The sequence below is a fragment of the Grampus griseus genome (assembly GCF_964374135.1).
Source record: "Grampus griseus genome assembly, chromosome: 14".
Classification (NCBI taxonomy): domain Eukaryota; kingdom Metazoa; phylum Chordata; class Mammalia; order Artiodactyla; family Delphinidae; genus Grampus; species Grampus griseus.
In genome coordinates this window covers 27,043,709-27,068,328 of record NC_139008.1, presented here as the reverse complement: position 1 = coordinate 27,068,328, position 24,620 = coordinate 27,043,709, and the positions used below count along the sequence as shown (strand labels likewise).

The 24,620-nt window shown below is 39.2% G+C and overlaps 1 protein-coding gene across 2 annotated transcripts in view; it reads right to left on the bottom strand.

Annotated features, from left to right (window-relative positions):
* PARN (poly(A)-specific ribonuclease) overlaps positions 1-24,620 on the bottom strand; it is a 164,850-nt gene that overhangs the window by 83,545 nt on the left and 56,685 nt on the right. For both annotated transcript variants that reach the window (XM_082670611.1, XM_082670612.1), the window contains exon 21: positions 21,254-21,328. In XM_082670611.1, coding sequence (XP_082526737.1) covers positions 21,254-21,328 — 75 coding nt within the window. The remainder of the gene's footprint in view (positions 1-21,253; positions 21,329-24,620) is intronic.

Here is a 24,620-nt window from a genome sequence, read left to right as displayed (position 1 = left end):
ACACTTTGACAAACCTAAATATCCCCTTTTCTTTTTCATATGGAAAACAAAGTAAAATAGAACATTTGACATGCCATAGACCAAATTCCTCTATTTTTTCCCCCAAACTCCTAATTTATCTCCTCCCCTTCTTCCCGTCCACCCCCACCCCCACTATCCCCTTTGGTAACCATAAATCTTTCTATGTCTGTAAGTCTACTTCTGTTTTGTAAATAAGTTCATTTATATAATTTTTTTAGATTCCACATGTAAGTGATACCGTATTGATATCACTTATATGTCAAATTCCTCTACTTTTTTTTTTTTCTGGGATAATTAAGATGAGGTCTAAGCATAAGCTAAGACATTTCGACCAGAATTTGGCCCCTTTGGAACTTTCACTCTCATGGAGAGGAGTTCAAACAATAAACAGAGCAAAGATATCCCCAAACTCAAGATTTTGTGGCTGTTCTCTGAAAGCAAACCAGGGTTGCCAAAAAATTCAATGACCCACAGGTCCCATCCCCCCACCCCCAAACATCTGACACGTGGTATAATCTGGACAGAGTCATGCATCAGTAAATGAACACAAGGAACCACACCAATCAGTTCACACCAACAGAGAAACGTGGCTGCTTTCTACTTGGAATATGTGTTAAATAATACAAAAGAGCTAAGTCTGAGGTAAAAGTAGTCCCCCAGGTAAAGACAAGAAAGGCCTAACACCAACATTACAGAAAGATCTTCAGCCACAGACGGGTGGGGGAAGGTGCCAAGCTGGTGCAGAAACGCAGAGCCTCCTCCCACTAGAACTGCAGGGAGCACTCCAGAAAGGAAACCAAGACTTTTTTCCTCTTTTTTTTAATGTACAGCTGAGCTTAAAGGGAAGAAAAAGAAATCCTCAGGTGTCAGAAATGAGCGAGAACTTGAAGCCAGGGGTTAAGAGCAAGAGTGGGCTGGGGCAGCTCCAGGGAGGATGAGACCTGGGCACAGGCCCTAACAGCAAGAAGCCAGAGACTCAGACACGGTTTCAGGCCCGTGTGGGGCAAGAACAGGACTGAGGGCCCTGCACAGAGCTGGGCACATAAAAAAAGACTCACCAACTGGCCTGGAGATGTGGCAACCAAGTCTGTCCCTGCCTAAGGCTGTGGGTGGGAAGAGAAAAGTCTGTAAGAGAAATCACACCTCAAGCCTGCTCCACAAGGGGGTGTTAAGAACAAAGAAGCAAGCATGGTGAATAGCAAAGATAACTTGACCAAATTCACCATCTAAAAGACAGAGATTCTCTGACTGAAGAAAAGCAAGTGTGCACCTATTTGTTATTCACAAAAGACACATCTAAAGCGATGCAGAAAGGCTGAAAGTAAGAGGCTAGAAAAGATATGAAGCAAATACTAACCAAAAGGGGAAAATCTGGGTCTAATTAAGTTATATCAGACAAAATTGAGTTCAGGGCAACAACAACAACAAACCACTAATTAGAACAATAAATGCCCCAAACCCAAAACCGACAGAATTATAAGCCAACAATTTCAAAACCACATTAGGAGCTAAAAAAAACCCCCCAAAATCCCAATTATAAACTTATAGATCAAGCAAAGGAAAAGAATGAGTAAATAAATAAAAGATTAGAATCACATATTTAACAAGCTTGATCTGCACGTATGGAACCCTATACTTCAAGATTGGAAAACTGTACTCTCCTTTCAAACACACTTGGAATATTTATAAAAACTGACCAGGTCACAGAGTAAGACTCAACAAATATCATGGACTATCTTAACCACATTCTCTAACGTGAAGTCATAAAACCAGAAACTCTATGGTGGGGACTGGGGTGCAAAGAAAAATAATCTCCACTTGCTGCCCCTTTCCTCTGAGCACAGAGAATCTACCCTCCCACTAACCCAAACTTAATACTGTATGTGTGTAGAGAGTGAGCTGGCTTAGGAAAAGCTATACATTTCTGGAGAACATGGAATGATTATGCCACTTAATATCAAAGACAGAGTAGTAGCTAACTGCCTGGCCAAACAGAACCTGCTTGACACTGTATGCCTCCTAGGAGTGATGCAAGGATTAAGGAGATAAAGGACTAAGTCATTCAGGGGAGCCCAGATACAACACGGCAGTTGATTCTAACCTGTGAGCTTTAGTTAAGTTCTCTGTTTTTTAGCCTAAGAAATTGAAAACATTTCATGAGCTGTTGTTTTTCCAAGGCAACTACCTAGTTATGAATTTGTTTGGGTTTGTTTTTCCTCATCAGTAAGTAAGCTCTCAAAGAAGAGCTGGGGCCTGAGGGCAAACCAGTATATTATCATACCCTTGGTCCACCCCTAGCAGTTTAGGTAATCAAGATTCATTACCAGGTACACTTTCCTGTCCAAACATGAATTATGAAGAAAGATCTTGACTCCTAGGGGCAGCTGTTTGCTGCTGCTACTAAACTGCGGCATTAGGAGTATTCGATTTATCAAGGTAAGAAGACAAAGATCAAGCTCTAACATAATCACTTTTCAAAATACTTGCAAACATTTAAAAGGGAAGGGAAGGGGACTTCCCTGGTGGTGCAGTGGTTAAGAATCCGTCTGCCAATGCGGGAGACATGGGTTCAAGCCCTGGTCTGGGAAGATACCACATGTGGCAGAGAAACTAAGCCTGTGTGCCACAACTAATGAGCCTCCGAGCCACAACTACTGAAGCCCACATGCCACAAATACTGAAGCCCGCACACCTACAGCCCGTGCTCTGCAACAAGAGAAGCCACCCAACGAGAAGCCCACACACAACAAAGAGTAGCCCCCGCCCCCTGGGGGAAAGCCCGCATGCAGCAACGAAGACCCAACGCAGCCAAAAATAAATAAATTAATTAATTAATTAATTTTTAAAAAGTCATTAAAAAAAAAAGGTAAGAGAAGGACTAGACTAGGAGGGATAAAGCTCCCTTTACTCGAATTAGAAATCCAATGAAAATTTAGAGGAAAGTCTTTAAATGTACCTAAAATACTTTACTGAAAACATTTTATCTCCACTTAAAAATATAATTTTCCAAACAGTATTCCATTAAAGCGTTTATGTAGCAATACGAGTTCTCCAAGGAGTTAACATTAACAAAATATAGCCATCGGTGCCATTCAGATCCTGCCCCGTGGTTTTTATGTGTATCTTTCCTCATTCAGATGCATTAAATCTTTGTACCACCAGATATCACAGTAGAATTTTATACATATATATAAAAACTGAAACTCTTATTTGTACATCAAAACGAATCTCTCCTTTAAATATAACCCAACACAGTACAAGTACAGGTAATGGGGAGGAAGGAAGAGCCTTCCTACATTAATTCTCAGTAATTTCATGAGAAAGAAGAGGATAATTTAAACAACAACAGATTTTTAAAAACAGTCTATGACAGACATTTTCCAGAACAAATACTACTACTACTCCTTAAAATATATATATATGCTTACACATGGTGGTCTCAAATGAAGTATTTCCTTGTTTCTGCTTGACTGAAGTTATCCAGAATACTTAGAGATAATCTCACTATGGAATTTCAGTTGAAAGATTTCTCAGAAAAACATGTAGATGAAGTTCCTCTGCCACTCTTACTAAATGTGACCCTCTACAGATGAGGAAGTAAAGGCACCAATGGATAAAGGCTGTTCTCTGCCAAGAAATGAAACAGATGACTCCCGCCCATCTGAAAGATAAGGATGTGTCTGGAAAGTGCAGGAAGCCATGTCTGAAGTTGTCCAAGACCTGTCAGTTTCAGTACTTAATACTGATACAGTCCCGTCAACACAGCGGTCACAGAAGGGGATAAGCCCTCTGGGCCAGCAAGGCAGGGCATCCATCGCTCTCAGCCTGACGTAGGGCACACACCCACCCACATGAAAGTCAGAGTGGCCGTGTCTGTGCAACAAGCTCCCAGGCAGGTACGTGAAGGTAGTGATGTGCCAGCCATGCGATCTGCTAGGGCACAGCCTGTCCACCACATCCACTGCCGCCTGTCTTCACTGTCACACAGCCATGAAGGTGTCCCCATGCCAAATGACTGGTCAGAGCTGCTCAGTGAATCCAAGGATCTGATTAGCCTAACAGATCTAAAAGTGACACTTTCCTTAACTGTGGGCTCCACTTGGGAAAGACTGGACTATGTGTTACGTGTACAGAGGTGAAAAGAAAGACTGCGTAACGGGACAGCAAGTGCCCTTCAACCAAATCTGCTGCACGTTGCTTTCTCCAAGTACCTGCCAAAGGCATTAAGTGAATCTTCCATAGCTTTTTACTCTTCTCCCATCCCAGGCCCCTTCTCTGCTAAAGGGACCAATATGCAAATTAAATTCTGCTGAAACGAAGAGGCTGCCAAGGTGAACCACACATCCTGGGTTTTCTCAAACCTCACCACACAACAGAAAAGGTAAGACGGAAATCTACAACGAGAGGATTCATCTGCAGAAATATGGTATCAAGAAAAAGAAGAAATAAAGACAAATCACCTTCAACGAAAGTCAAATTCAACAGCTGTAGGAATTATAGGCACAGATGTTCAACATACAACCAAATTTAACCACCCTCGATCCTTTAGCCATACAACTGTAATAAGAACAAATGCCCAAAGTCACGATAAACTGAGGAGACGGCCCCTGGTTCTCATCTCACCAAATGAAGCTCCTTGGTCTCCATCCACCTAATTATCCAGCACTTGGAGAAGCCCACCGCCCCTGTGCCAGTTACTGCCCGGGCTGCCCGCTGGGCCAGGCAAGGCTGGGCGCCCTGCAGCAGCCCGTTTCTGCAGCAGTGTTCCTATCGGGCAGGAGCCAGGACTCTCTCGCAGCTCTCCCTGAAAAATAACAAGTAGGCAGCCCAGAATCCTTTTGCCTAAGAGCACTGGGTGGAACACCGCGGAGGAGACATGAAGGCAGAAAGGAACAGTCTCAGTATTCGCGCTCCTTACGATGCTTTATCAAGAATCCTCCAACACTGAACCACTGCTCCCCAGGGGAGATTAGAGCTAGGTTCCTGCGAGCCTTCGGCCACAGCACTTTCTTAAACCAATCAACACACACTCTTGTTTTACGGGTACTTCTGTTTAAAGATACCTTATTTAACATACGTTGCTGACTCACTACTACTGAACTCAGCAACAACGGACTGAATGCGGCTTCTCTAACGCATTTTCTCCGTAAGGCACATCAGTCTTCTCAAGCTGGGGAACAGAGACAGCACTTTGGCCCCATGACTGGGGGGAGGGGGCATTTCAAATGGCAAAAATAGCCAACAGAAAGCACAAAAATGTGAAAAAAGTGGCAATAAATAGACTGTGAAAAGGACCCTTGTTTACAGTACGAGCTGCAATGAGAAGCATCGCCTTGTTCAACCTCAACTGGGGACCGCGTGCGTTGGGAGACTCACATTTCCACCGCTCTGCGCATGTCCAGGAACGACCACAAAAGCTCCGTGAGTGCTGATTTTGAGGTTACGAAAAAATTTTAATGAGTAGGTGAATTCACAAACACAGAATCTGTGCGTAATGAGGACTGACTGTACTTTTAAGACCATGTCCAAACCAACCTCCCAAACTGACTCGGAATAAATCCGTAGCCCGACCTTACAGCAAATCTTACAAACTCCTGTGTCTGTGGAGTCCTGGTATTACATGCAAACCTACTCGAAAGCTGACCTCTGTAACAGAGAGAGGCTCCAGGAACTAGTGAAGTCGGGACCCCGAGGAGACTCCGAGGGAGACCCCTAACTGCAACTGACAAAGGATGAATTAGAACAGCAACGCAGGAAGCCACGGGAAAGCAAAGGACAGACAACTAAAAATCATTTTGGCAGCAGTTTTGGTCTTGTGTTGAAAAGGTGCAGGTGGGAGAAGACTTTAACTGGAGGGCACTTCTATCTGAGGGACACATCATTCTACGAGGTTTACACCACAGTTTCCACGATGCGGCAATGCACGCTTTTTATAAAATCAATTCGGTAATGCTATTTTAATGTCTGGATTTCTGAATGGGGATGGGATAGGGCAAGAAGTGCATGTTAAATAAGCAGCTAGTGCCAGGCATTGTGTGAGAACATTACCTTTATTACCTCCATCAATTCTTCCCAGCCCTGAAAAGTGCATTTTCTCATCTTGATTTTACAGCTGAAGGCTCAGAGAAGTTAAGTCAAGCACCCAAGATCACACACCCAATTTTACTCCAAGTCCATCACACCATCCGGGCTTCTTCCAAACGGCTAAAATAAGTTGAGACGTTGCTTGGGTAATTCAATTAATTGAGTATCCAGTGAAACAATGAATTGAGCACAGTATTTCTGGTAAACTTTAATTCATGAGTTTTCCTCTAGGTACTCAGATCTTTTACAAAAAGAAAAGAGGAAAAAATATTTTCTCTCTATTCATAAATCTTCAAACCAAATCATGGAAGACTACACACAGATCAAATAGCAAATAACAGAGGTCTTCATCCTGATTCCTACAAGAGTGTCACTTTACCCTGAGTGCAAAGGTGGCCCTGAGCAAGCACCTAACGGAGACCCTCGTGGTAGGTTTCTCTAGGCTCCAGACTCTGAAGGTTTTTGATACCGCAAATGTTGCCTAACTGCTGCCGTACTGCATGAAGTTTACACTGTGGAAAGGGCATGCTCTAAGTGTCCACATTACTTAGCATGAATAAGCATTTTAGTTGACAAGTTCTACTAGAAGAGGGAAAGGTGGATTCGTTGCCAGTACGACAGCACCATCTTCTGGTCAGTGAAATGGAATGAAGACAGAGAAAGTCACACCTGGACTTAAAAAAGCACTTCAACAGTTTAGTAACACAGAAGAGGGGCAAGCTAGAAAATTCAGTGTCTGCAAAATCCAAATAATGTCGGTAGTAAACAAACAGCCTCACAAACCAATCACAGAACAGAAAAAACTTTAACTGTAGGTCATTACTGGTTGCCATTCTACTTCTGGAAACACGGCCAGCCTCTCAGTTCTCCCACACTGCAGAACCCATCATCCTTATGAAAGAAATTCCTTACCATGTCATCACTCACACTCACACCCACACACCTCTGGGTGCACCAAAAGGCGCTCTGCAGCTCACACACAAAGTTGAAATTTGATGAGGCAGCGATCAAGGCCCTCAGAATCTCATCCTTTCCAACCATATCTCCCACTAGTACCAGTTGGCAGTTAGGGAGCATCATCCTCTCTTATGCATTCTAACAAGTTGTTGGAAAGATGGAGGAACTGATGACTCTCCATTACATAAAAACTTTACCTGTCTCCTAAACCATATGAATTCAAACTTTTTTGACCATGAGCTACAATGATACATTTTTATTACAACCCAGTACACATACATGTATTCCTGCATGTACAGATTTATACCTGGAAAAAAACTTAACATTAAAAAAAGCAAACCTAAGCTCTCAACACAAGGGTTTGTAAAAAAAAAAAAAAAAAAAAAGACAAGAAAAAAAAAGCAAACCTATCTTTATTAGATGGGACTCACTTCGACATTTTCTAACTTTTTCTTTTTATAAAAAAGCTGGTCACACTCACTAAAATGATTTCACAGCCCAGTGAGAGGGTGAGCCAGCCTGACAAATTGTGTCATAAACATCCTCTTTCCTGCCCACATCGGCTCTGCCTGAACGATCATCTTTCTTCTCTGCTAACTCAGAATCAGCCTTCTCTCAAGGACCCCATCAAGGCCTCTTCTCAAAGTCTTCCCCAACTCTTCCCAGCACTGTCCCAAATACCAAGGATGCAAAATAATGACTAAGAGGCAGTCCCCACTTCAAGAAGTCAAGTCTCCTGGATGGGACAATTGAACACTATACGATAAGCCCTACGTAAGCCATCTTCCCTTCCTCTGAACACAAGACACTTGCCATGTGTATGCACTGATTCATTCATTCATTCAATTATTCTCTCCCACCTTGACTTGCTCCAGTATCATTTGTGTAAACAACATTTACATGTTTGTCCAAAGATGAATCCGTCAAGTAGGATTTCTTTTCTTGCAATCTTATTTGTCAAGGGCTAATTTTCGTGAACTCTAAATTAGGAACTGAAGTGCACTGTCACCGATTCTTGGAAGCCAATGGCCCATTTATTATTCTGCATAGCATTTATAAATGTGGCAGATAAATTCAATTTGGCCTCAGTCTCTAAGAGAAGGCTCTGAACTAGAGTAAATACAAAAAACACCAACCTCCTAGACACTTAAAAATAAATAGAACCTGCTCGAATATATCCATCAATTTTTGACCCTGTGCTACAATGCCACCAACAGACGTGGAAGAGTGCCATCAGGGATGCCACCTCTGACAGCAATCAGGCTTTACAAGAACAGCTCAAGTTGACAAACTAAGCACTCCATACCTGGAAATTCTTTTGAAAGCCTCAGACTTAAAAGAAAACCAGTGAGATGCAATATATTATTTTGAAACTTGAATTAAAAGACTACCCCAAATCAACATTACAGAAGTCTTGTACAAGGGATAAGATGCAAACTCCTAATTTTAACACATACATTTCATGTTTCCACCTTCTAACTTCCTCTCCAGCCACTCCACCACATGTACCCCCTGTTCCAATCAAACCAAAGGATGTGCTGGTCCCACTCTTTACCAGAGCTTTCTCAGGCTTCTTCTACTAGGCTAACTCCAACTCATTATTAGGATCAGCACAGGCACCACCTCCTCCAGGAAGCCTTCCTTGTTAACCCTCTTCTGCGTCTCCATGTCAGTCTGAACTGGTTCTCCCTCTCTGAGCAGTGTACCTTATCACAGCCCCCAGCATGTACTGATGCACTAGTTGTCTAGATACCTGTCTGCCTCACTAGACCATGAATTCCTTGAGTGCAGAAATGCTTATTATTTCATCTCTATTCCCCATCTAAATTCAGTCCCTTGGTTCTTCAACAGTAGACAGGCAAATATTTATGCAAAGATTAACACTGCAGCTTTCAAATGAAACCCCCCCCCCTTTTTTTTTTTCGGTTGCGCCACTCGGCTTACAGCATCTTAGTTCCCCGACCAGGGACTGAACTTATGTCCCCTGCAGTGGAAGCGTGGAGTCCTAACCACTGGACCACCAGGGAATTCCCAGAAACACATCTTTTTAAAAAAACTTGCGAAATACCTCATAATTATTCTCTTCTCTATTGTTACTGTAAAGAACACTGAACATAAAAATACAAGGTATCTAGCAATACACATTGATAAATTAATAAGGCTTACATCCATCTGAACCTATAATTACAAAAATGCACACCTAAATGTGACCCTGCTCACACTATAACACAATTCATATTTGGGGAAACAACAATTACTAAAATCAGTAGATGTCCTATAAGTAGCTCATACTTTTTTGCTAAATAATACGCTATTAAAATTTATTTCCTTTTCCTTTAAATTATCTATATAATACCAATAAAGGATTTATGAGAAAAAAAGTCTCAGTTTCAAAGTTTTATTTTCATGTGTTGGTGTCTTTTCTATGTTCTTTTTCCCAATACCGTAGCAGTTTGCTCCTCTGCCTTTGAAGCAATTAGAAAACAAATCTCTATGATGTTCCTCACGTTACTCCAATTCACATTAAGAAAGAACAAAAGACATTCCTACTAGTTGGACAGTGTAATATAAAGCCTTATTACTAAACAGTTATTTTAATCCATGCTTGCTTTTTATAATCATGAAACCTGAAAAACACTCTTAAATATCTAGATATGTTGACATGAGGTGACATGAGGTGTAGAAGTTAAGGTGAAACCCTGGTCTGAAGTGCTAGAGTAACCACCACTCTAACACTTCAGTGGTCTAGCATTTTCTGGCATTTTCGCTCAACATGATGAAGTGACATTTACCCTGCTACTAAAGTGATGTTTGGGCTTCTTTCCAGGATAAACAAGAAAAGACAGGTTGCAAAAATACTCAACAGTGGAAATATTATCAACAAACATCACAAATCAAAAATGTTTCATATCCACCTTCCCAGAATAGCAGATTTAAACCAAAAAGTTGAAGGAAAATCCAGAGAAACTAATTCCATAAATTTCATGATTAGAAAAAAGATAACCATAAAATAACTACAGTCAACAATATGCTAGACGTCTAAGCATTTCAGAAGCAGGACGTTTCCTTTTGCTGTGCCCCCACACATATAAAAAAGAAAGTACTACGACATTATTCTTAAACTTAAATATTTTAGTACATAGGTAATATCTGTCCTAAAGAAAAACAGAAGATAGAAAAAAAAACACACGAAAGTAAAATTTTCCTATAATTTCACCACCCCAAGAGATTCGCTGGTAACATTTTTTGTAACAAAATAATATCCTGAAACAGCCACTGAAGTGGTCCAAAATCATTTCACTTATAGTATTTCAAATTTGCTAATACCAAATTTATTTCCTTTCTTTAAAATAGTAAGGTTGTAGACAATAGGGATCATGTCTGAGAAAACAATGCTAACATGTAAAGACTAACACAGCTAGCCTATTTAATCAACCAGTTCATTATTTCTGGTGACAAAACAACAACAAACAGCATTTGAAGCCTCAAGAATAAGAATCAGAGACACAGGGTCTGTGTTGAATTCTCAAACTTAGTCTCTCAGTGGCCTAAGAGCAAGCAGGCTGATTAATCTCATTGCTTCAAATTTCCTAAAACCACCAGCATCCTAAAATACTTCCCGAGAGCTGACTATGGCTGTGGTACTAAATCAGGCACAATGGAACCTGCTTTCTAACTTATTCTGCATAATCTTGAAAAGTATGTATGATAAAAACAACAAGAACAATGAAACATACAACTACATTCAAAGATGCACAAAATTTTCTGAGTAAATGAAAAGATACATATTCCTGGTCATAAAGACTGAATTTTTAAGACTGAATATTTCTAAATAAAGATGTCAATGGAATTAATTTGTTAAAATAGCAGTGAAAAATCCCAGTGGGCTTTTTGAGTGACCCTGACAGAATGAGTCTAACACTCAATACAAAGAATAAATAAAAGCTTATTTTGAAATAGGAGTCAAGAGTCCTAAAACTGTTTAAATTAAGTGTCCAGCAAAGAACTGGTTAAATAAACGATGATACCTTCATATGATGAAATGTTATTCAACTAAACACAAAAAAAGAACTTATTACATAGACATGAAGCACTGGTAAGTTAAAAGAACACACAGTAAAACAATATGCAAAGAATAAAATATTATAAGGTAAAATATATACTTAAATATAATATACACAGTTGAAAAGTAAATCTCAAATACTATTGCAATTATCTTTGCAATAGTATTTGAGAAGAGAAGAGGCACTACACAAATTTTTAATTTTTTGGTACTTTAAAATTTTTCCATTAACAAAAATTATCACTATTTAATAAAAAAGAGGTACAAATGAGTTGTTTCCGTTTTTTTTTAAGATCATTATGGACCCAATGATTTCATGTTTTCAGAATTTATTTTAATAAAATAATCAGAGATATAAAGAAAGACAAAGATGCTCGTTAAAGAATTAACTTAAGGACTTCCCTGGTGGTGCAGTGGTTAAGAATCCGCCTGCCAATGCAGGGGACAGGGGTTCGAGCCCTGGCCCGGGAAGATCCCACATGCCGCGGAGCAACTAAGCCCACCTGCCACAACTACTGAGCCTGTGCTATGGAGCCCGCTCGCCACAACTACTGAAGCCCACATGCCTAGAGCATGTGCTCCGCAACAAGAGAAGCCACCATAAAGAGAAGCCAATGCACCGCAATGAAGAGTAGCCCCCGCTCGCCCCAACTAGAGAAAGCCTGCACACAGCAACGAAGACCCAATGCAGCCATAAATAAATTAATTAATTAATTTAAAAAAAAGAATTAATTTAAAATAGTAAAAATTTGGATATAACTTAAACATCCAAAAGGGATATAGTTAAATAAGTTACATGTACCTATACAATGAAATACAATGCATCCATTAAAAGGAAACTCTTCGGGCTTCCCTGGTGGCGCAGTGGTTGAGAGTCCGCCTGCCGATGCAGGGGACACGGGTTCGTGCCCCGGTCCGGGAAGAACCCACATGCCGCAGAGCGGCTAGGCCCGTGAGCCATGGCCGCTGAGCCTGCGCTCCGCAACGGGAGAGGCCACAACAGTGAGAGGCCCGCGCACCGCAAAAAAAAGTAAACTCTTATAGAAAAATGTGTAATGGCATGGAAAATGCTTGTGACATAATGTTAACTAAAAAAGCAGATCCAAAAATGCATTTAAAGTCAGGTCTCAAGTAGTATTAAAAATGTTATGAAAACACTATCTAGACAGAGTAAAACAAATGACAGGAAACACTAACCAAAATATTGTTAGTATTCATATCTACATGGAGAGACCATGGTTGAATTGTTTTCTTCTTTGTAATTTCAAATATTTCTCACATTTTCAACAGTGAGTTTGATTTACTTCTAAAACTGGAGGCGGGAGACCACCACAAAAGTAATTTTTAAACAAATGACATTATAACTAAATTTGATAGGTTTCCTGAATACTCTGACAAAGCAAATGTTCTTAGATCCAGATAACATGGCCCCTAAAACACAAAACACAAAAAATCAAACCCAATCCTTCGGACAATAAGCAATTTAACAGAATATGAAGATTCAGCCTCTGAAGCACAAACACTGCATTTTTCCCGGTTACATTCAAACTGCCACAGGACTCTTCCTCATTGATGCTTTACTGCTGGCAATTATATTAAGAACCCGGGAAGCCTTATCTGGCAGTCAGGAAGCTTTCTGCCCTATTCTCACACCAGCTGATGCCTTAATTAGGAAGAGTCCAAGTTACTGCCACGCTCTTAAATAAATCTGCCTGATACAGATTTCATAGCAGAGATGCATAAAGCTGCTAATTCTCATGATTAAACACATAAGGGAATTAGTAAAACAAGAAGGTTCTTAATAAATATTATTAAAAATTTCCACAGTGCCTTTCGTGGATTAAGCGATTTAGAGAGGGAAAGAAGAGTCAGTTGCTCTTACAAGGTTTCAAATAAGATATCTACACAAAACATAGAGACATGCATGCTTCTTACTAATAACGATTTTCCTTTACCAAACTAAAGTACTCCATAAGCCAATACTATAAAAAAAAATCTTGTCTATATAAAAACAAATATATTGTTTCCAGGTTTCAGTACTTACAGAATAAAAATCATGTAGCATTTTAACCCACAAGTTAAGTCACCCATCGCCTCTCTCCAAAACAAGCTTTTTATTTTAAAGTCATGTCATAGTTGAACTCATTTATTTATTGCTATAAATTTATAATTCAATATAATTGTTGTAAGCCAACTCTAATACAGTTTAAGATTAGGAAAATTAACATGCAAGAAAAAACATCATTTGTTTTCTGGTTCTTTCTTGACTGTTTTGTGCATTTCCTCTTCGACAAGAATAAACATACAGTAACACACTAGCCAACTATGAAAAGTAGCACAGATGGAAGCAAAACACCAAATACTTTGTCAGGATATCGTCCCTCAGTATATATGTGTATTTGAAAGGAACTGAACTTAAGTCACTTTTAATTGGTTAAAGGAGGTAAGTAGCAGGTTCTTAATGCATTAACATTAGATTTTCTTAAAATGTTATTAAACAGAGAAAGAGGTAGTACAGCATGGTATAATATGGCAGGAAGTTTTGTGTCAAATGTAGATGCTATTAGGGTAACAATTAAAAAGCAAAGGTAAGGCATTCCACCTCCTAACAAACTGACCTTTCCACTGATGACAACATAAGCTCTGGAAAAAAATGCTAAAAACAAGTATCAAAAGGCTCTGGAACAGAAGCAGAAACAGGGAGATTTTGGAGGGGAGTCAAAACTTGGAGGAAGCAAACTGCCACAGGGTGAATTTCCTGGGTTTTTTTTTTGGATGTGACTCTGCCTTAAAGGGAATCTGTAGTAAAAAGGGCAAAGAGCAACTAAAACTCTGATAGAAAAATCCCATGTCTTTCTGGTAGGAGGAGTCAGGGGAAGACACAAGGGGCAACCAGTGGCAACACAGAATGAGGAAGGAATCCTCGAAGAGAGGAAACCAGAGAATGGGAACTCCAAATGTGGTGTAAAGATAGCCCACGTCCCCGGCTGACCCTTAACCATGCATGTGGCAGACTGAAAGCAGTCTGAGCTAAGATCTGAGCCACTTCCCACAAGCATGAAGGGGTTTGTAGTTTTAGCTAATTGCCCGCTAAAACTAAAACGAAAACATCAACACTCTTCTGAGGAATATAAGTGAATCCAGAGTCCACAAAAGAACATTCAAAATGTCCAGGAAACAATCCCAAATTACTGAACATATGAAGAGCCAGGAAAATGTGGTCCATTCTCAAAAGAAAGGTAATCAATAGGTACCAACACCTAGGTGACACAGATGTTGGAATTATTAGACAAAGATTTTAAAAGAGCTATTCTGAATATGTTCATTGAGGTAAAGGAATATAGGCTCAAAATAAAAGAAAGATAGGAAATCTCAACAAGAAACAGAAAAGGTTAAAATAAACTGGATGGAAATACAGAACTGAAAAATACAATATATGAAATTAAAAATTCACTGGATGGACTTAATAGCAGAATAATGATGACTGAGGGAAGAGTCAGTGCCCTGTAGATAAACAGAAATTATCCAATCTGAAGAAGAGGAAAAAAAAAGAAGGTAGAAAAAAATGAAAAGAGCATCAGGAAACACAGGAACAATAGCAAAATGTCTCCCACATATAGGTAGTTGAAATCCCAAACAGAGAGGCAAGAGAATACAGAACAGGAAAAAAAATTTGAATAATGTCTAAAAACTTCCCAAATCTGGTAAAAGACATAAATCTATACATTCAAGAAGCTCAGTCAACCCCAACAGGATAATTACAAAGAAAGCCATGCCAAAGTACATCATATTCAAACTGCTAAAAAATCAATGGTAAAGAGAACATCTTTAAAGTACCCAGAGAAAAATAACCCGTTACATAGAGGGCAACAATGATTCAAATGACTGTAGCCTTGTCATCAGAAACCATGGAGGCCAGAAGACAATGGAACATCTTTAAAATGCTGAAAGAAAAGCCCAGAATTCTATATCCAGCTAAAATATTCTACATGAATGAAGGCAAAATAAAGACATTTTCAGATAAAGAAAAACTAAGAGAATCTGTTGCCACCTCACCAGCACTGTAAGAAATACTGAAGGAAGTTCTTCAGGCGATACCCTGAAGAAATTTGGATCTTCAGGAATGAATGAAGACATCTGAAATGGTAAATATCTGGGTAAATTTTTAAAATTATCCTTTTAATTTTTTAAATATTTATTTATTTATTTAGCTGTGCCGGGTCTTAGCTGTGGCATGCGGGATCTTTAGTTGCAGCATGAGGGATCTAGTTCCCTGACCAGGGATTGAACCAAGGCCCCCTGCACTGGGAGTACAGAGTCTTAGCCACTGGACCACCAGGGAAGTCCCCCCTTTTAATTTCTTAATATATGTATGACTGCTTAAAGCAAAACTATAACACCACTTTGTGGGATTTATAATCAAAGCACGTGTAATACATGTGCCAATTACAGCCTGGAAGACAATAGGAATTGGAGTAAATGTACCTATATGGATGTAAGGTTTCTACCTTCTATGTGAGAATATGAACTCTAAGTGGACTGTGAAAAGTTACGGATATATATTGAAATTTCTAAAGCAACCACTAAAAAATAATGCATATAGGCATAGAACTAAAAAACCAATACAGAAATTAAAATGGAATTCTTTTTAAAAATTTCAAATAATCCAAAAGAAGACAGGAAAGGGGGAAACAAAGGAACAAAAAACAGAGGGACTAAACAAAAAACGAACTTTAAAATGACAAGCCTAACCATATAAATAATTACATTAAATGTCAGTGGACTAAATACTCCAATAAAAAGCCAGAGTTATCAGAATGGATTAATAAAAAGGAATACCCAACTATATGCTGTCCACAAGAGACTATTTTATATATACACAGATGAGTTGATAGTAAATGGCAGAAAAAGGATATGCCAGCCAAACATTAAAAACACAAGAAGGACAGACTGACTATATTAATATCAGGTTAGACTTAGAAATAATAGTAATACAAAAGATAAAGAAGGACATTTCATAATGATAGAGTCAATTTACCAGAAAGACAAAACAATCATAAATGTGCACACACCCAATAACACAGCCTCAAAATATATGACAGGAAAAATAACAAAATTAAAGGGGGAAACAGACAATTCCACAATCACAGGAGATTTTAACACCCTCTCTCAAAAACTGGCAGAACTGCTAAATAAAACATCAGTAAAGACACAATATCTGAACAACAGTGATGTTTATATCGATAGATCAAACGTTATACTGCAGAATTCACATTCTTTACAAGTGTACATAGTACATTCAGCAAGATAGGTCATATCTTATGGGCCATAAGCAAATTTCAGTACATTTCAAAGGACTGATATCGGGCTTCCCTGGTGGCACAGTGGTTGAGAGGCCACCTGCCAATGCAGGGGACACGGGTTCATGCCCCGGTCCGGGAAGATCCCGGCTAGGCCCGTGAGCCATGGCCGCTGAGCCTGCGCGTCCGGAGCCTGTGCTCCACAACGGGAGAGGCCCGCGTACTGGAAAAAAAAAAAAAGAAAAACGTATCTAACTTAATGATAATGAAAGCAACGTATAATTGATGGAATGCACCTGCAACAGTGCTTACAGGAGAATTTATAGCTTTAAATGCTTGTATTAGAAACAAAAAGAGGTCAAAATCAATGACTGGGAGAGAGTCTTAGCTACACACACACTGTTAGCTGGGCTTGAGGCCTTGTGCCCTCACACAGGAGAATGGAGATCCGGCCGAAAGTGAAAACTGAGGCAGACTGTGAACTGCTTGAAGGTTGGATGCTGAATGTTCCTCAACCTCATTGGCAAAGAGCCTTACTGGCTCCAGGTGTTCAAGCACAACACCTGACCAATCACGGGCTGACTGCTAAACTATAGGAAGCCAGGCTCAAAAAATTTTAAAGACTTAAAAACAAAACAAGCACATAACGTTCTACCTCAAGAAACTGGAAAAGAAGAGCAAAGTAAACCCAAAGCAAGTAAAAAACAAAAACAAAAAAAAGACCAAGAAAACAAAAAAGCAGAAACCAACAAAACAGACACCAGCAAACAACAGAGAAAAACGAAGTAAGCCAAAAGCTGGTTCTTTGAAAAGAGCAACAAAATCAGGAACCCCTAGCTAGAGTGACTGAGGAAAAATGAGAACACAAATCAATCCCACGAATGAAAATCAGTTATCACTACAGATTTGGTAAACATTAAAAGGCTAACAAAAAGCACAGGTAAAGTTTAAAGTAATAAGCAGCCTTTTTAGCAAATCCAGTACCAAATAATCGCCTCAAAAGTCGTATAACAACTCTAATATTTATCTGTTCAGCACAATCAAAAGCTACGCTTTTAAAAGGATGATTTTATATAAACACACTCATACTGTGGACTGAAGTGAAGCTGTGAAGCCAAGTACCTCCCCCCATCCCAACAAATCATCCTGAACAAGCTCCTAAGGCAGTATATATCAGGAATTTCTGTAACTCCCTGAACTGGGGCTGGCTTTACAAAATAACCAATAGGTTTTTACCTCTACTAAGGTGCCTTCATCAATTTTTGCTCTTTAAAATTTTCCTGTAGTATTCATGGTGTACTCTAATCTCCGGTTTTTCAAAACAAATGAAAAGGTTATTTTCCTCAAGCTATTTCTATAAAACTTACAAGCAGAGAGATAATGCCTTATAATATAACTAAGGACACTCAAGACAATGTCTAACTGTTGAGAGTATGACTAGGAAGGGCTAATACATTTGAAATATTGTTGAGCTCTTTTCCCCATTTAACAAAACTATATTAGATATATAAAAATCCTAAATGTGTCTGAGGTATTCAGATGTGACCATTACAGGTGATTTCTTATTTGATTACTCTGAGAAAAATTCTCAAACGGTGAGGCTAAGTGATCTCCTCCATGGCATCAAGTCCCACACTGGCCACGTGCTGCCTTCCCTGAAAAGCCAGAGGGGAAGAATATGAAAATATGGCTTGGATAGGTTTTCACTATCTGAACCCCAAAGCAACCAGGGACTCTTTTATCTTCACAGCAGCAGCAAACAAAACGCAACAGGAATCGAACTAAATGGCACTCAGTAAAAGAGTTTTAATAATTTCAATAGACCTGAAAAAGAGTTTTCATATTCATGAAAATGGCTTTAAAGAAATCTTGCTTAGACTTAGCACTACCAAAAGAAAAAGGCATGTGTCAGTTAAAAATCAACTCCGTAAGTGTAAATCAAAGATAGTTTGTAACCAAGCCAAAGAAGCCATTACAAGCTGCTATATATAAATAGGCATTTAATGATTTTTCCAACATTACGTTATTGATCTAACAAGCCCTCTGTTTCCGCTGAAATGAATAAGTAATTTGTTTAAGATAACATTAATAGGATTTGCGGCACATTAGATACCCTGGGTCTCTCTCATTGGTAAAATTACCACTATAAAAAACAAATTTTACATTGTCTTTCAGGGAAACATCTGCATAATTTCAGAAATCACAGCAAAAGGCGAGAGACATGAGATACAACCATCAGGTGCAAAACGGCGTTTCTAAGTCATAACACCTTGAATGTCATTTATTCAGCTCAACAACTATTTAACATACACTTACTAACATCAGACATTACGACTCTAAGCACTGAAAACACAATGGCAAACAAGAGATATGGTCCCTGCTCTCAGTCTATCTGGGAAGACAACCAAGCAAGGTATATTAAGAAAGGATACCAGGCTAGCACAGAGAACGGGGTCTGATCCCCTGCAAAGGGAGCCAGAGAAAACATCTGAAGACACGGTTGTTTAGGCTGAGACGAGGAGGCAAGTAAGACGAAGCCAAGCCCTGGGGGTGGGGGATGGCTGAGTAAAAGATGGCTGCTGGCAAAGAAACTGCGGTCCGTAGGCACAGTACGTGCACTGCCAGGGATTTATGTTAAGAGTTGTCATTTGTGTCAGAAAAGAGACTATCATGGAAAATTAGACTTTACTAGTACAGCCGCATGTATCAAAAGACAACAGTCATCTAACTTCTTAACCTAGGAGGAAAAAAGGTAAGAAGGTCACAGTTTCATCTTGGCCTACTCCCCACATCGCCTGTTCACACACACATCTACTCAGGCCACGGCATGTGCCAGGCACGAGAGGAGGATCCAACAGAGAATAAGATGGGCAAACAAGCAAATCAGAGGACTTCTGTGCCTACATGATTCTGAAATGTAGCTCCCTGATTTCAGGTATCACTGAATAAAGTACTGAGCTTAAAAGCTACTGTACTATTGAAAGACACTTTCAATAATAAGTAAGGGAGTAATCATTATTGCACGTCAAATATGGTGTAACAGGAATAATAAAAGAAGCTGACACCTCACACACATAAACAAGGAATTATGCTTGTATTTTCAACTAAGCACTACTCACTAGTGTCTTACAAATTTCTGATTTACACACACTCATGTTTACTGTTCATAGCAAGGGAGGCCAAGCAAGTATTTCAATAATTACTACCAATTGTCAAGCACTGCTGGTGGAGTGCCAGGCTCTTTGCTGGGAACTTAACATCCACGATCTCATTTCACAAAGGAACTAACTATCATCATCTGCGTCACTCAAACGAGGAACCTGAGGCTTAGAGAGTTTATGTAACATGCCCAAAAATGCATGGCTGACAGGCGGTGGAGGTAGGTTACTACTCCCCGTGTTAGCGTGGCTTCAAAGCCTACGCATCCCCTTCTCTCCCACTGCATGGCTCCTGAAACTGACCAGCAAGGAAGCTGAAGTGTGACACTGAGTGAGCAGGTGAGGTGTGACGAGATTTCGGGTGGGGAGTTAACATTCAGTGTTCTCTCATCTACACCGAAGTCTCACTACAGTCTTAACCTCAGGGTCCCTGCCCCCCCACTAATTCTCTAATAATTCAATCCCTTTGGATTCCAGGTAAACTGTCTTTCTAAGGATTGTGGGGGGATGGGTCATAAAAATAAGCAAATATTAAAAAAGATTTAACTAGCAATATCATTCACACCCTGGATCCAACATTTTTCCTGGTGTCATGAGCTCCTGAAGTACATTTCACATTGAAATCTACTGCTAAATAACCATAATAAAAGTTCATAGTAATGCCAAGCTTTATAAACATAATCATCTCATGCAGCCCTCATAATAACCCTAAAAAATCCATAACATCATCCTCAGTTTATAGAGATAAGCAGAAGCTTATCAGGGTTAAATACCATGTCCAAGGTCACACAACCAAAGGTAGTGTAGTAATATGACTCCAGAGCCTAAACTTTTCATTTCTATAACATAGCATATATTCTTGCAATGGTTATATAATTCTTTTTAAATACCAAAAATACTCTGACCTGAATTTGTGTATTTATAGAAATTTTCATATAATTGCTCATATAGCTACATTATCAGAGTTATACAGTTTTAGTCTGTGGCACTTCATTTAATTAAAAGAAAAATTACATTATTAAGCACCAGGGAACTTGAAATCTATCTGAAGAAGCAGCTTAACAATATATATTTTCTTCAATATTTAACTCAATAGCTTTTCATCCTATGAAAATAGACTGTTTTGTGATGGTTAATATCAAAATCATTTAGGGTCCAACAATAAGAGAGGTAGCATTCCACCTTTTTACAATCCTAATTTAGAAGCAAATAAAATATCTTTCAGTTTATTTGTTCGTAAAACAAGTATGTGACACAAGTTTAATGGAATAAATAAACCACAAAAAATTATAAATAAATGGGAAAAGTACAGAGGCAAACAGGTCAATACAGGGATCACCTTTTGGTGTCTGTCCCCTATTCCTCTCAATTTGCTATTTCTAACCCTCAAATAGTAAACATACGAATCATTTCAGAAAAAGGGCAATGGGAAAGGAATAGAAAAGTAAAAAGTATATGATATAGTATATCTAAGGAATCAATACATTTGTCTTATTTTCTCATCTACACATGATACTTACTAATTATTTCCTTTATTTTAGAGACAAGTTCAAAACAAACCGGGCAGCAACGCTTGTGAATCAGCTGACTGAACCCACAGCATTTAGACTGGGAAGTGGGCAAGCTCCCACTTATCATTAATACACAAAACAAAGGTCCAAAAGACTTACCAATTGGTACTTGTTCAGGTTGGCTGAGAGAAACAAATGCTGATGTGTCATTGATCCAGGATATCTGAATGTTACCTGCAACAGTGAATTAAAAGTAAGCATTTAACCATTTAGATAGCTATCAGATTCCATTTGTACATCTGATATATTTCAGAATATCCATCAATTTAAAGAGAGATGAGGTGCTAGTTTAAAATTTGATCAAAATCTCAGCACTACGGAGAACTAAAACTTAAATCTACCACTGCAGCTATTTCAGTTATAACTTAAAGAAAGGGGCTTCCCTGGTGGCTCAGTGATTAAGAATCCGCCTGCCAGTGCAGGGAACACGGGTTGGAGCCCTGGTCCGGGAAGATCCCACATGCCGCAGAGCAACTAAGCCCATGTGCCACAACTACTGAGCCCATGTGCCACACGACTGAAGCCCACGCACCTAGAGCCCGTGCTCCACAACAAAGAGAAGCCACCACAATGAGAAGCCCGCACACCACAATGAAGAGTAGCCCCTGCTCACCGCAACTGGAGAAAGCCTGCACAGAGCAACGAAGACCCAACGCAGCCAAAAATAAATTTAAAAAAAACTTCAAGAAAACAACAAACCAGGAAAAAAGAAGCAGCTTTAAAAATTGTTTTAAAAACAAAAGAAAGATCCTTCTGGATTAAATCCTGAGGCAGTTTATCATTCAACCCAATCTCATGCCAGGGCTGGAGACTTTTTTCCAATCAAGATCACTAATAGGGAGTTCCCTGGTGGTCTAGTGGTTAGGATTTGGCACTTTCACTGCCATGGCCTGGGTTCAATCCTCGGTCAGAGAACTGACATCCCGGCAAGCCGTGCAGTCAGGCCAAAATAAAAAAACAAACAAAAACTAATGAAGACCTAAATAAATGAAGGAATATACCACGTTCATGTACTAAAAGACTCAAAATCCATGAACCTGGTATATTAAAAAAAAAAGACCACTAATAAAAATCAGAGACCACGTACGCTAAAAAAAAAAAAAAAAGCACAACTATTTCTTTTTAGAGATTCAAACTCTGAGAACTATGAACGGGGAACATGAAATGAATCAATGTAGCAAGAAATAAGAAAAATTCAATGATGATCTCAAGGTCAGGTAAAGAAAACAGGTAAAGAAAACAGGTAGGGGATGGAGGACGAGGTAAAGATGGCGTCAGAGAGAGGAAACCAAGACAGACTAATAGAGAAAAGAAAAACACTGAGGGACAGAAAGCAGTATAGTGGAACAAAATGATTTTCACATACAGAGACAAGTCCTCAATAAAGGTGAAATGCGGGACTTCCCTGGTGGTCCAGTGGTTAAGAATCTGCCTTCCAATGCAGGAGACATAGGTTCAATCCCTGGTCAGGGAACTAAGATCCCACATGCCACAGGGCAACTGAGTCTGCACACAGCAACTACTGAGCCCACAAGCCACAACTACAGAACCCATGCACTCTGAAGCCCGCGCACCACACTAGAGAGAAGCCCACGCTGCAACAAAGAGCCTGCATGAACAATCCCACGTGCCACAACTAAGACCCGATGCAGCCAAAAATTTAAAAAAATAAATATTAAAAAAAAATAATGTGTGCCACTAATTAACCAAAAAAAAAAAAAAAAAAAAAAAAAAGCGAAACAGAATGGAATGCAGGAGACCTGAAGAGAGGCAGGAGAGGAGCAGTGGGGCGGGGAGCTTGAGAAAACCAAGGGAAAGCAGAGATCTATCAGCTACCACTCTTCCTAAAAAAATACAGAAAACTGGAATTTTAAAAAATGGGTAAACATCACCAGAACTTAGCAATGAAAATAATCTTTTAATATCTACTAAAATTTTCAAAGGCTAGGAATACTTGAAAACTGCTTTGTTTCTCCACCACAGGAAAAAACTCACTTCCTGCTGCACAGTGGGGTGCCAGGACTTTCTCAATTATAAAATTTACTTACTATTATTTCCTTACCTCTCTACCCTGTAGGATTTTTAGATAAATAATAATATTTAACATTTTATAAGTAGTTACTATATGCCACATACTATTCTGAATGCCTTCCATGGATCAACTCATTTAATCTTCATGACATGCCTATGAAATAGGCAGTATCATCATCACCATCATCATCTCCGAGAAGGAAACACAGATACAGAGAGGTTACCTGTTCAATATCACACAGCTAATCTTTTTTTAATTAAAATGAAAAAAATTCTACTCAGAGCGTTCTGCTTAATTTAGCTAATTAAAGTTTGACTAAATCGGGATAAAAGCAATACAGAATGGAAAACAACATAAAAAGCTTTACAAAGAAATGAGCTGTGAAATTCAACTGCATTTCTGTACCTGCATTTAAATTAAAAAGCAGGACTAGGGACTTCCCTGGTGGCACAGTGGCTAAGAATCTACCTGTCAATGCAGGGGACACGGGTTCGAGCCCTGGTCTGGGAAGATCCAACATGCCGCGGGGCAACTAAGCCCGTGTGCCACAACTACTGAAGCCCGCGTGCCTAGAGCCTGTGCTCTGCAACAAGAGAAGCCACCACAATGAGAAGCCCACGCACCACAACGAAGACCCAACTCAGCCAAAAAAAAAAAAAAAAAAAAGCAGGGCTAGAATTTCAGAAGTCATTTAGACTATCTGCAAAGATCAGGATAACTTTCCAGAAATATACCTACGTTCACTTACTTTCCTGAAAATTAAGTGCGTAACGTTTTGTACTTATAAAAGCTAATATATGCTTATTTTAGGAAATACAGAAAAGCATAAATAGGAAGAAAACAATCCTATCTGAAACATTCAGTGATAAGAGCATGATGCTTCCTTTCAGTTTGATTTCTACACAGTTTAAAAAAAAATGTTAGTTATACAGGAATCCTACTTTATATCTGCTTTTTACTATAAATGTTAAAATATAAACACTTTACCATCTTTTAACAAACTCTTCAACTCTTTTTAAAATGGCTACATACTAGTCTGTTGGGGAGACACATAAACATTCACTGAACATTCATATTATTGGACATTTAGGTTTTTGCTGCCTCCACTTTATTCACGAATTTCCAAAGACGATAGCTTAAATACTTTGTTAAAATAAAGAGACATTGCTGAAGACTTACAATCAGAATGGCCTTTATAAACCCTAATCAGAAGACTGTTCAATTTAACCTAATCGCCTGACCTGATAAAAAGGTAACAGAAGAACCGCCCTACCTCATACATATCACATATCTTGGTCCTCTCAAACATCTGTGCTTGTCTGCTTGGACTATTCGATGTCAAGCAGCAACTGCCTGACCTTATGAAACAGACATTCTCTCTGAATTTAATCTTAAAAACAATTTATCCTTAGCCCAGACTTATTTCCCATGGTT